The 13195-nt window shown below is 49.8% G+C and overlaps 4 protein-coding genes and 1 non-coding gene across 5 annotated transcripts; 1 reads left to right on the top strand and 4 right to left on the bottom strand.

Moving 5' to 3' along the window:
* Positions 1 to 423: 423 nt before the first annotated feature.
* Positions 424 to 1074, top strand: EI90DRAFT_3020770 (uncharacterized protein; the record flags this gene model as incomplete). Its single annotated transcript, XM_039057543.1, has 1 exon — positions 424 to 1074. The coding sequence occupies one exon, from the start codon at positions 424 to 426 to the stop codon at positions 1072 to 1074; it is 651 nt and encodes a 216-aa protein (XP_038910040.1).
* A 3666-nt stretch (positions 1075 to 4740) lies between these two features.
* On the bottom strand, positions 4741 to 4814 carry EI90DRAFT_t243. Its single transcript has one exon. It is a non-coding gene; the product is annotated as a tRNA-Ala (tRNA).
* An 881-nt stretch (positions 4815 to 5695) lies between these two features.
* On the bottom strand, positions 5696 to 6514 carry EI90DRAFT_3082077 (uncharacterized protein). Its single transcript, XM_039061981.1, has 5 exons — positions 6432 to 6514; positions 6249 to 6347; positions 6089 to 6187; positions 5960 to 6029; positions 5696 to 5909 (listed from the first exon to the last, which is right to left on the bottom strand). The coding sequence occupies exons 2-5, from the start codon at positions 6306 to 6308 to the stop codon at positions 5749 to 5751; spliced, it is 390 nt and encodes a 129-aa protein (XP_038910039.1). The 5' UTR covers positions 6309 to 6347; positions 6432 to 6514; the 3' UTR covers positions 5696 to 5748.
* Positions 6515 to 10326: 3812 nt separating this feature from the next.
* EI90DRAFT_3082069 (uncharacterized protein) lies at positions 10327 to 11080 on the bottom strand. Its single transcript, XM_039061980.1, has 2 exons — positions 10933 to 11080; positions 10327 to 10875 (listed from the first exon to the last, which is right to left on the bottom strand). Exon 2 carries the CDS (start codon positions 10763 to 10765, stop codon positions 10424 to 10426), a length of 342 nt encoding a protein of 113 aa, XP_038910038.1. The 5' UTR covers positions 10766 to 10875; positions 10933 to 11080; the 3' UTR covers positions 10327 to 10423.
* An 862-nt stretch (positions 11081 to 11942) lies between these two features.
* Positions 11943 to 12300, bottom strand: EI90DRAFT_3132578 (uncharacterized protein; the record flags this gene model as incomplete). The annotated part of the gene is made up of 3 exons (XM_039064483.1): positions 11943 to 12032; positions 12096 to 12178; positions 12246 to 12300. 3 exons carry the CDS (start codon positions 12298 to 12300, stop codon positions 11943 to 11945), a joined length of 228 nt encoding a protein of 75 aa, XP_038910037.1.
* Between the last annotated feature and the right edge of the window lie 895 nt (positions 12301 to 13195).

The raw sequence follows: 13195 nt of genomic DNA, 5'->3' as shown, positions 1-13195 counted from the left end.
GATACCAACCGCCGTCACGGCACTAGACAATATTGTCGACGCAGAGCCGAAGGTCTTCCTTTCAGTCTCATTAAAAGTCCTTAGCCCACAGCCCGGTCATGACGCGTTTAGCACCCTTGGGATGAATCGTCTGCCTAGTTTGTTGCCCACTGGCGCGTCAAAAACTCATAGATAAGTCATTCCCCCATAGGTTCCATCCCTAAATATTCTAATTCAGAGCTCCATTAGGTTCAGACCACGATCGAGCAAGAAAGAACCTTTTCGTCCTCGTCGCTTTGCTTCTTCAGCGACTAGAAAGTCAGCTTCACGAAAGTCTCCCCGCGCTCTGTCCGTTCCTTGCCCCATTTCGCAATATCAGTTGTATCACCCAACGTGGAATGGCGAAACCCAACCCCCCACAATGGAGATACAACATCGATATCGATGGGGGACGCCGGTGGTGGGTCTACAGGCAGTCCTAGGGTCTACATCCTGCACCTCTTCGGTGCTTTGGCTGCCTCGGATTCGGGATTTGGGACCTCAACAAGGTCGACCTCAACGTCGAGATCAGGGTATTCGGTTGTGACCCGCGCTAGGCCCAACGTCCCAAACTCCTCCTCCGCCCAATCTTCTCTTCCAACTACACCCATTGATACCCGCGAACCTCTTACCACTTCGCTCGGTCTCCCCATCCTCTACCTAGTCTACGCCTTGCACTGGTGGGGGCAACCGACGGTTTCTTTCTTTCCAACGGCGGGAAGTACCAAGAAGGTTCTTCTCCTTGCCACCGTTTCGCCAACGTTGTCCTTATGCCGGACAAGAGCAAGAACGAGCCCTTTCGAGCATAAGAATAAAAACCAGCGCTGTCATAACGTCACGCTCTTTGGCAATGCAGGGTTCGCCAAGTACCCCGAATCGATTCAGGCCAAGATTGGAGCCAAGGCAAGTATCAGGAGGGATGTCTTAGTGCGGTTGAAGGGATGGCCCGGAAGCCGGACAAGGGGCGCCAGAAGGCCCAGGACGCGTTGGACGTGGCGAAGGGAGGGCGATGAAAGCGCACAATCAGGACGTTTCGACTCCGAGCTGGGCGTGTAATCCCCCTCCCTTCTTTCAAGTATCCGCACGACCGTCTTTTAAAGCTCAAGGGCATCATTCCGGATGAGGAGATGCGTAAACTGACTTCCACGCGACCATATTGAACAACGACCCGTGGGGCCTTCAAGCTCTGCCAACACCACTGCCTGGCCGTCGGTCGCGCCAACAACAACATTTCCTCGTGCTGTCGACAGCCCCGGACGCATCGGCGGCCTCAGGCTCATCATCGGTGGCTCTAGCGACGCGCCTTCCTCAGACGTCCCCTGCGCCACACCCATCAGGCTCCTTCTCAAGGACGGCAGAGACCCAAGCCCAACATCGACCAGGTCCTCACTGTATAGGCGTTGCCTTTGATGGTATTGTGCTCAAGTACTACGTAGTGGGCCATCAGCCGTGAATACAAAATCGTGGTTGAATTACATAAAATGTTGAAGATGATGCGTGCAGGAATTGAATAGGAGATTCCCTTTCTCGATCGAACGAACCTCGATAAGACGGGCGCTCACACTGTTACAATCTGCAGCGACACGTGGTGTGCTCGCTGCTTTTGCTACACTAGTCGCAAAAGTGGCTACATCGTCATTCTACATGAGTCGCCCGTGATTCAAGAAGCAACAGTATACAGTCGCATGATTGCACATCATCACTGGCAGAAGCCTGGCATGTTTATAAAGACCACGGCAACTCTACCACGGGGCATGTCATCCATCCTCTTCCAGCTACGCTCTGCACACACTGCTCTACGCGCCTATTTAGCTAGGTGGAAACGGACCAACTCACCTGACTGCCCACTGTGCTCAGAACCCGAATCGGTAGAGCACTACCTCTTCACCTGCCGCCGCTTTTCCCGCGAACGTCTTAAGCTAAAGAGGGCCATTATTCTGACCTCCATCAAGGACAAATCTATCAAAGCCTTTGATCTGACCCAGTTGCTTTCCCACCCGAAGGTCATCCCACACACCTCCCGATTCATCCGCGAAACGGAGCGCTTCCCCTTGTATGCAACGCAATCTGCGGGCACCTAACTCTCAACTTGTCTTTCTTTTCTTATCTCTTTTCTTCTCCCTTACCTATGACATAGACCACTTTATACGCATATGCCCCATCCATACTTCATTTCTAACCTATTCTTACTCCCACTTCCTAATACACGCGACTCTCCCCAACTACCAACCACCTCCGTGAACACACGCCGAGGGTGCCATGCACCTCTCCTTTGTGTTATTACTTCACTTTATTTTCCCCCCTACCTTCCGAATCTCGATGCATCACTCACACCTAGATACAAGACCCACACCATTTCACCTATGTCTCAAACATCTTTCACCCGTGTCATCATAGTACGGCATATGCCGATAGGCACAGTTACGTACTCTAAAATGAAAACATCATCATCATCATCATCATCATCATCATCACTGGCATTACTGCAACTAGTGCCATGCACGATCTACAGGATACGCCATCATGAAGAACTCGTTTCGATGCATGTTTTCATTCTGATCCACTGCTGGCACGCCCTGCATAGTGACTTGATCAGATGAATGTGCCGGAAACACATGGTTGCCAGTGCCAGGTCTCTGGAATTGAGATCTTGTCGCATTGAATGTTGCTGGTCATGCTAGAGTTGTTTCTGGACAAGTTGATCGTTTGGCTCGCATGCGCTGAATCACTTCTCTGTAAAGGGGTAACGAAACATGGTCGGGGGGGTAAACGAGTGTCCTACTTGGGTCACTTCCTCTCTGTTCCATACCCCGCCCTTGATTATTGGGTTCTGTGTGACGGGAGACGGCACCCCCTTCTCCACTTATGATTTGAAAATGTCCCAGAATGGGCAACTATGGTTTAAACAATATGGGGAAGGACCTCGACCTCTTGTTCGCTGACACGTTCTTGGCTCTGGGACATATGAATGATTCGTCTTGTGCGCTGACGCCTTTTGACCGGGGTTCAGAGGATGAGTAGGGTTCTGAGGAGAATGGGGTGTGGTTTAACTGGCCGCTGGAAACTATTATTTAACAACAAACCAACAATATGCGAAAGTTGGGCGTCGGACCTATCGGATTCGTACGGCGATTGGTTTTCTGTTAAGGCGTAAGGGGATGGTTTCATACGCACGGTCGCGGTAATAGCATGAGATACTGGGACATGGAACGGAAAAACCTCGGGGATGGTTTCTGAGTGCGTCTTCCTACTTGCCTAAATAGAAGCTCAGATGGTGATTAACCTCTTAAGGGAGCAAAGATTGATCGAGATCCGCATTGAAGGGGACTGAATTGTGTCGCTTGTGTCGCTTAGGGCTAATCAACATTCATTGTCGCTTGGCTATAACGTGCGAAGGGAATTCAAATTCCCTCAGCTTCATAGCAAAGTTGGAAAACGTCCTGGCAGATGTGCCCCACTTTGGCCCGGAGGGCGAGTTGGTACATATCATGTAAGTGCTGTGCTCGCGGATGGATCGTCAGCAGGGATTACGTCGCTATCTGGTACCCGCTTCAGTATAATCGCGGACCGCCGGGCAAAAGCATTATTGGGAGTCGGACTATCAGATGTGTGCCCGAACATCTCGTTACTGCTCTTCTCATCCCGGTGTAATCTAAGAAGTCGAGCTGATGGGCGGAACGCGGTGTGGGCGTGTTATGCATGGGTGTCGATGTGTGATTAGAGCGCGCGCTGTGCGGCGTCAACATGAGGCGAGCACAATTAGTCCGCCACTTTGGGTCTGATCCGAATTGCCTGTTTTCCGACAAATTATGTGTACTCCTGAATCTGTTAGGGTTTCTGAGCACGTTAGCTGAGATCTTGAATAGCAAATTGGCGATGAACGTGCATCAGATAGCAATCGCATGCTTTTCATCATTCCCAAAGTGCTGATATTTGGGTTGTTAACTTCATGGGGCCTCGAGGCATGAGAGCTAGAAGCCCCCTAACTTGTGAAATTGATGCAGGAATTGATCGCAAACTGAGCGGGCAAGTTTTCTTGCCATCTTTTGACAAGCAAGCTAGGAGAGCTAAGCGAAAAGAACACTGACCCTAGGTTGAGTTACAGTTGCGTGATTTTCCCCGCAGCAGCCTGTTGATCAAAACTGAAACTGTGCGGCTTGGGCGATTGAATGCCTGCACTTATCACAGGCCAGTGAACAGCCACCCGATTCCATTCATTCAGACAAAGGTGGAGCCAAGAACCGTGACATGAAAATGTTACCCGTTTGCCTGTTCATGCCGTGGTGTCTCCCTCAACGCAACCATGAATATCTTCAGCATTTCGTACAGTTGCGGTTTTCAAGTTTGAAAAATTGTGTATCATTGTTGCTCCGCACCATTCTGCCACACCAAATCGATCAAAATCGATCAAAAACTCGTCTTCCTAGTACATCACGATGCAAGAATCCTGCGGACCACATGACCAGGAACTTGATCAAAAGTCGTAAATGGCCTCACTCAGGGGTTCCGGAAGAGCATCCGCAATGGTAAGTTGAAATAGGTGTTTTGACAAAAATAATAATAATAATTCCCAACTTCTTCACGTGAATCCATTGAAGTGACGAAAGGGTCCATGGTTCACCTCCGAGGATCATTTACAAGTCTTCCTATTTTTTTAGCTAAAAGAACTGCAGTTTGATGCTGTTGGAATTTGCACGTGGTCTTTTAGGGAAACCTAAAAGTTGGACATACTGGGAATCGAACTCCAGTCGATTGGATCGCGAACTCAGCGTGCACTGCCATTACACCATACGCCCTGTTAGGCTGAGGTGGTTATTTCAACAGATGCACCTTCTCCGGACAACACGCTTGCTAGCGGCACGGCGCGGGCCCTTGGTTGTTCGCATGAGGCCAGACTGAATGACCGCTGGCCTGCTCCCCCGGCAGAGAGTAGAACGGTTCACCATCATCACGTACTGAATCGATGATCCATGATACCAAGTTGAGGTGGCTTTACGACACCCACACCAAAGTGGGCCAGGTCAGTCGGCGTGCGTCTGCTGTTGCATCCAGCCCGGTACCATGAGTCGAGAGTCACCCTCGAGTCGTCACGGATGACATATGACAATGGAATAGAGCCCCTGACTGGGTTATTAGAGGAGGACCTTCGTGGGAAGGTGGTCAATCCACGCAACGAGGGTGTGTGTCCAGCGCTAGTTTGAAGGAACCGAAACGTGTGGAATGGCTTGATATTGGACATTCTCATTGATGGATTGCAGCCGGAACTGTGGCCGATCGAGTCCCGAGCCTTTGAGACGTCATATGAACACCCTCGCAAGTTTGAAGATATCTCCATACTATGCCGTTTCAAGTCATACAATTGTCTCGTGGAGGCATGGTCGGTGCAAGCGTAGCCACGAATGGCACTAGGCAAGCAAGATACCAGCTTTTGTTGGCAAACGAATTGATGTGTTTGTCCATACATATAAGGCAAGACTCCAGTATTCAAATATTCCCATTGGGGTGGACTCAAGAGTCACGTTGGAAACGTTCTCAACGGTTCGCGTCACGAATGGCGCATATTGGGGGAGGGGGGGGGGATTGACCCAGTGTAAAGCTTTTGACTCCGATGAACTCAAATCAGGCTACTTGGAGGACTCGCATGCCACCAATCAGGGGGTCACCCAGTATGTTAGCACGATAAAGCCGTGGCAGAATGCTAATTGCAAACAACATGAAGAGTAGAACAAACTAGGAACGTTGGTCGTCGCTGGCATCAATGAGGATTTGGTCTACGGGGTGTGCCGGGAACCCGTTCACTCCATGTTCATCGACCCACTCCCCGGCCCTCGGGGGCGGGGCCTGGTCGACTGGGTATGGTGTGAACCCATTCAAGCTGGCCCCTGGATATCCTGCTGATGCTGAGCGATGGTTTTTGGGTTGAATTCAAGCGACCACTAACCTGTGTATGTATTCGGAGTGCCCAGACCGATGGGGTTTGGCTGGTCCTCTGCGGGAACTGGGGTGTGATTCTATACTAATTGATCAGCCAAGGAGGAGGATATAGTGGAAGGAGGATAGTTGCACCGACTTCAGTGTGCGTGGCCTCATCGCTACCGGATCTGCTATTATCTTCAGCCAAATCGCTAGGCCCGGAACCCGCGTCATTACTGTCTCTGGACGCCGATCCCTTTTTCACACGTTAATCTGACAGTTAGCTTAGGTGGCTAACTACGTGGAACAATACCAACCTCAGGTTGTGTAGGGGCCGAGGGGTCTTGGCCGGTATGGTCAGAGGGCTTCCCCGACATGTGAGCAATTTGGCGACGGTGGCTTTGAAGGATTCTGAACTTCACGATGAGTGACGAAAATTGTAGACGGCGTTAGGGAAATTTTTTGACGAGACGCTAAAGGTATGGGCCCCGAGTACATACAGCGAAAGGACGCAGTGAGTGAGGACACTGCTGATGTGTGTTAAATACGCCTTTCGCAGTAAAGAGCAGTTGGGGCGAATGGCAGCAGGAGGGGGGATAAGTGAGTAAAAGTGAGTGATGGAACTTGCGACTTTATACCACCTCTGGCTTCTCCGGTCGCATCTTGGAGCACCGGACCCGAGCGGAAACGGTTTACCGCGAAGCTCAAACATGGAAAGGGGAAGAGGAAGTGTGCACACACCCTGCCATCCGGCCCCGAGCGCCCCTTTTGGTGATTGGATATATACAAGACTGGCATACACAGTATACTGCGGTATATGGAGCGATGGAATTCCTGCTTCTCATAGTTTTTGTCTGGCTGTGAGAAAACGGACCTATGGCTTAATATGGGGCTTCTGCGCGACATCGACCAATCCTGCCATTAGTTTCGCTGAACACGAGGCTGACAGGAAGCGTGGCGTAGTTTAAGCATACTCCCACGAGACGGTGAAAACGAGGGATACCTCTACAAAATGAGTACAGGTGGTGTCAAACACCTCCAGCATCTTGGGGCTTTGGGTAAATTAATTGCACGAACCGCAAATTTGACTCTAGCTCCCACGAAATTCCAGGCAGGGAACAAAGGGCAAAATTTCCACAACATGCGTATTCTATAATTGGTGTGCTAATCAATGGCCCAACCAACGGTGGTATTGATCGGATACAACTTTCTCTCATTAATTGGTATGGCCTATAGTGCGACGAATCTTTAAATACTAAACGCCCAAAAGTGGCCTCGTGCACTGCAAGAATGCAAAGAATGTGCCCATGGCGAATTGATGAGGGAAAAAAGCCACTTAGTACTAACATGTGGATTATCACTCGATTGAATAAAATGCAAAAAACATGAATGTTCAAGGCACCGCGCCACGCGTGTGCTACTACCAACCCTTACTCCGCAGGTTGGATTGCAATTGTGGGCCCTCTGGGCTGGGTTCTAAGGGTGTATTCACACCGATTCTTGTCCCGGGATGTTGTTGCACCAACTCATCATACCAGGGGACAGATCGAGGGATCTAGTTTTTTGGGGGGGCAAGGCTAGAGCTCGAATCACGAATCAGGCCTAAGCTCCTTTGCTCGTAGCTCTGGTACTTCAACAACAAGGCTCTCTAGTAGCTGATCATGAGCGCTAGCTTCCAGGCCCTTGATCGCTAGAATCTGATTCAGACTCGTAAGAGATGGATGGCTCGGCTTCGAACTGAATGTAAACATGACTCAATTCAGTTTGCAGCGCTTTTGCGCTTCTGACTTCGACTTTGGCTGGGACTAGGCCAGCCCACTCCACTAAGGGAACTGCTGTGACATTTGGCGTTGACATCGGGTTGTCCGCTCGACTTGGACTCGGAGTACTGAATGTCGCACACACTGCGGACGTTGCTCAGATCCGTGAGCTGCTCTGAACTGTTAGGAGGCGTGGAACTTTGGAACTTGTTTCTGCGCCAAACTCAGGCGTAGGGTCGCTCTGAACTCCAGATTGCGCTGAGTCGTCTCGGACCAGTTTTTGTGCAACAGCAACAACGTCGCTCATATGAGGACCCTGGGTCGAATCAGACCACAGGCCTTGGACCTTGAGGTCGTGCCCGAGTTCGCGTCTAAACTTAGACGAGAATCCTTGGTAGAATGTGTTGGAGGAACCGTGTGCTATGGAGTTTCCGTACAGCCACATTCCCACATCCGAGCGAGGAACTCGCCGGGACAGCCACATTCCCGCGGTAGCGTGACTACTTGGTCACAACACCTTTTTCTTCTTATCTATTTTAGTCACTTCGGACTTATCCGTGAGGTCCACAAACTATATTCATTCATTTGGATTAGTTTCCTTTTTCCCTCAGTTCTCGCGCATTAGCTTGAGACTGAGGTTAGTTACAATATTCTTTTACTCTGATTTCTTATACATTGTAACTCATTGTATATTACCTTATAGCTTTAGCATTAGGTAATATTATAGTTCTCGCGCATTAGCTTGAGACTGAGCTTTAGCATTAGAGCAAGCGGTTATTCCGTTAGAATGAGTCATCATTCCCTGAAGCGGTAAGGACGTTCTTCACTTCCAAACATGCAGTAATGACATAGAACTTTCGCTGGCAATACGCAAGATGCTCTAGGCACTTGATCTTACAGTCCTTCTCCACCCACTTATGGAAATATTTCTTGCGATAAACGGGCTCTTCTTCGTCGGCACTGTAGAAGCTTAGCAAATCCGACTTGGGCGACGACCAGCTTTGCGTCTCTGCACCTGTGAGGAGTGTGGCGTGAGCCAACAATTCAAACTCTTCATGATCTGCTTGCCCTTGAACCTGGAGGCTTCGCGGCTGCGGGGACTAGCCATTGGCATAGGTTCAACGTGCTGGTGAGCAAGAGTAAAGCTGTTCATTTGCAGTTGTGCAATTTTCAATTTTTTTAATTTCAAATCCACGTCACACGTGGTAGGAAAATGCCGGTCGCCACGTGTCACGCTTCTGGAGTCTGCCGGCAGGCTTGCGGCTCCCGTCCGTGTTTACTTTGGAAAGGGTATGACCGTGACTACAGATCACAATTAATCTCTGCTGACAACCCCGCATTATTCCCATCCCATGTGATACTAGTAGAGGCTGGGGTCCTGCCCCATGTGAAAGTATCAGTGCGCTCGTAAGATCACTAGATCATCTGTCAATCGGTGTTCTTCGCGATCTTTCGATCTTGTCATATTGTGCTGGCGCAATTCGTCTGGTGGAAACCCAGGGTGATGGGTGACAAAAGCTGCGTTTGAGCCGTACCGCAAGGCCAGCATGACGCGTGACAGGCTCCAGGCTGCCACTGTGTAGGTGCAGCGTGCCTATTATGGAGTAGGTCGTATTTTGGCTTGGTGTTGGGTAATACAGCAATCAGTCACTTAGTACATTACAATTGGTAGCCGGTGCATCAGACGCACCCGAACACCTCGTCGCTGCCATTCGCGTCCTGATCTGTTCCAGGAAGTTGAGCTGATCGGGGGAATGCAGTGCGGATGTGTGAGTGGGCACAATTCTTGTCGTCAGGAGATCAAGTTTTACTTTGGGCTTTATTTGGGCCACCAGTTTCTGACAATAGACTTTCGGAAAAAAGGCGTCCATTGTATTGGAAAGGGTCTCGTCTGGACATAATATGCTGGATAACTCCGTTGGCGATGAACGTGCATCGAGTACCAATGGCATGCTTCCTATCGGTCTCAAAGTTCTAAAGTTTGGCTTGTGCCATGGCCTGGGACCTCAAAAGGATGCGTGATTAGATACCTTACCAGTAACTTAGACTCCATATGGGAATTAATGTGATGGGGCGGACGAAGGAAAGGAGAAGATCTAAAAAGAACGCTGGCATTTCTAGGCCTGTTCTTACCTTCCTATTGCGCGATTTGTCACCCACAAAAATATCAATTCCGAGTATCCTCCCACACAAACAACCATGCGCGAATGAGGCCGATCAACGTGCCAACCAAGAACGTCGTGTCAACGCTCAACCAACTAACAAATTGCACCAGTGGCCAACGTTGAATGTGCTTATTCACAGCCTGCTGTCTCTCAAAGCGCTACAGTTTCTAGTTTTGCCAGTCACAGTTTCAAATTCGAAGAACCGTGTGTTGGGCAGTCGACTGTTCCAGTACATACTTATGACGTTCAAATTCCCGCGCACATATTTAATAATTTATGCCGCATGATCAGCAGTTGAAAATTCATAATGGTCACACGCAAAAATGCTTCGAGATTCGGAAGAGCACCAATAAATTTAATGGACATTTGCCGTCATGATACAATATGTAAACTGGCTAATTGTCGATGCTATTTTGGTGCTAGCGTTGCATGTATTGGCGGCGTGAGACTTGGTTACTCCCGCGAGCCAGGCCAGACTGAATAGTCACTGGCATGCTACCAGTGGCCCAGCAGAGAAACAGAACGGTTGAATTCATCACTGCAGGTCCCATACAAACCCGATATGATCTACGATGGTTTTTCATACGGTTGTGGCATCGACACTGAGGGGGGGCCAACCGATATATATGTTACATCGAGCTTGGCGTCACGAGTCGATCCACGCCTTATGTATCTATATGCGGACGGTGCGAGCGGAATGAAGCCCTGACTGGCTCGGGGGAGCATCTTTGCAGCAGTTGGCGGGCCTCGCAGAGACAACGAGGGTTGCGGCGCAAAGGGAACATAGCCTCTCCTTACAGCCGGTGCGCAGTTAATGAAGCTGATTCCTATCCGAGTTGTGGCACAGAATGCTAAGCACGGAAACATGAATAGGGGTATCTCCCCCAAGACGATACGGGGTTGATGCATGCATACTATGAGGGAACCAGAACGTGTGGAATATATGAGATTTTGATATTCGCACTCGATGGATTACAACTGGAACTGGAGACGCCACAATTGAAAGAGCACCCACACAAGTTTCGTAATCAGTCAATTCTCAGATCTATTGCCACATACTGAAATATTTTGTATAGGCTAGCAGCTTGCTGGAACATTACAGTGCATACCCAGAAACAGCAAACAGCCGAAAGAACCAGGTAGTGCCTATGCCCACTTTGGAGAGAACTTCAGAGGCGTAACAGAAGGCAAAAAGAAAGAATATTTGATTTGAAGGTGGAAGGAGGTCCAGACATACAGTGCAGGAAGCCGAATACATTTGTTTGTTGGTCTTACTCAGGATGTCAGTGGATTTTCAGGCTACATGCTACCCGTAACAAATAACAAGAACTGGCCCAACCTGAACTCACGTCGAGTGATCCAATCAAAACCCAACAAATCCTCACTTCGCCTCTCGTATGGCCCCGTGGCAGCCGAGAACTCGGCTAGTAGTACTAAGAGCATCGCTCTCGGGGTCCCCTGCCCAGGAGGTCATGGCGGGGATTGTTCCAGATAAGCTGCTTCTGAAGTCCTAAGAGTTTTCCACAACGGCAATCCGGATCCTCATTTGGGGAGATTGTGGCGGCGGCCGTGTCCCCGCTCCTGGTCTTTGTTTTTTGGTCGCTTGTTCCTTTTCGTAAAGGGCGGGGTTAAGACGCTTCTTTTTCTTTCGGATCGAATTGAAAAGTATAGCGTGGGGCTAAAGTTGTGTGAGGCGTTGGGCGGAACTCATTAAGAAGAACCGCTAGGAGCATGCGGTGATATGTACATAAGGCAGCTGTTCGCAAACGTGAATATCGAGACCTAGACTTGGCGTCACGCGTGACTTTTATTCCATTGAGATCAACTATTGATGTCCCAGCGTGGCGTTTTTGAACCTGGCTCGTGTCACGCACAAGACTAGCTCGAGAAAACCCTAGCGCAAAGACACGAATAAACGTTCATCGATGGGGATTTGGTCTATGGGGTGCGCCGGAAACTCCGAGTCGTCCACTCCATCTTCGTCGAACCAGATCCTGTGGGGGCGGGATTTGGTCGACTGGGTGTGGTGAGAACACACCGTGGTCCCCTGTACAAGGAATCATGCTGATGTTGAGCGACGATGGAGTTAAGGCAACCACCAACCTGCAGAAGGATTGTTGGGGTTGTCCAGACCGACGGGATTTGGACCGTCCTCCGCAGAAGCGGGGGCATGGTTCTGGGTTGTAGTTATTGATCAGCAACAAAGACATAGCGGAAAGGGGGTAGTCCAATCACCCACCTCAGCGTTTGCAGCCTGATTGTTATTGGAGCCGTTGCTATCTCCAGTGAATTCTCTAGTCTGAGAACATGTATCCTCAGTTTCTGTGGACGATCCCTATCCGCATGCGAATTGACGGTTAGCTTAGTGGCCAACCACCCAGAACCATACCTGCCTCATGCTGTGTAGGGACCATGTCATCCGGGCCAGAGGGATCTCTTGACATGCGAGCAATTTGGTGATAGGAGTCTGAGGATTATGAACACGATGAGTGAGGAGAGTTGTTGACCCCCCTAGCACGAGGCTTAGGAGGGGTTTTGGCGATAGAAGGTAAAGGTAAAGGCCCTGAGTACATACAGTGAATTTACGACGCGTAGCAAGAAGGTAGTGGGTGAGAACACTGCTGTTGTGTGTTAAGTTTTCGCCGCAAGGAATTGTTAGGATGGGAGGGGGACCAGTAAGTGATGGGGGCTTGCAACATATCTGGCATTTTATCCAGATTCTTGGAGCTGTTTTACCGGAGAAAAACAGCGCGGTAATGGGGTCGTTGCGGAGACCGAACAAGGAAGGAGAGAAGAAGCGCGCGCACGCATTTCTATGCTATTAGGTCATGAGTATCCGTCCTCTTTAAGTAATAGCAAAAACTGTTTCATTGCGTGGGAGCAAGATCTAGTAGGATCCGGGGTTATCAAACTCGGGAGAGATGCTATTGGCCGATGAACCAAATTGGGGTGACCGACAATGCGGTAGAGGTAATGATGGGAACAAAGAATATTCGACATGATCCTGCTTTTCATAGTTTCTGCCTGCAAAAACTGAGCTACCCCGGCATGCAGGGTGAAATGTCGATCCCACTGAGAACATGTTTGGGGTAGGCTTTTGTCCGTTATTGACCGATCCGCCATAGTTTGCTGAACACAAGGGCAGGGGCGTGGCATAGTGAGCATATGAGAATGAGACTACCCAAATAAATGGGCAGAGGTGGTGTCTAACCCCCGTGCGTCTGGGAGCCTCGCGCCAAAACTGCGGGAACCGCGATCCGACTCTTCGACCCTGTCCCCCGTTGCGATGCCCTGTCTCTGTGATCATTCTCAGTAGGGAGAAAAAAGGTCAAATCTTAC

This window comes from Cantharellus anzutake, assembly GCF_015039405.1.
Source record: "Cantharellus anzutake strain C23 chromosome Unknown EI90scaffold_90, whole genome shotgun sequence".
NCBI classification, from domain to species: Eukaryota; Fungi; Basidiomycota; class Agaricomycetes; order Cantharellales; family Hydnaceae; genus Cantharellus; species Cantharellus anzutake.
This window is presented reverse-complemented; position numbering and strand designations above follow the sequence as displayed.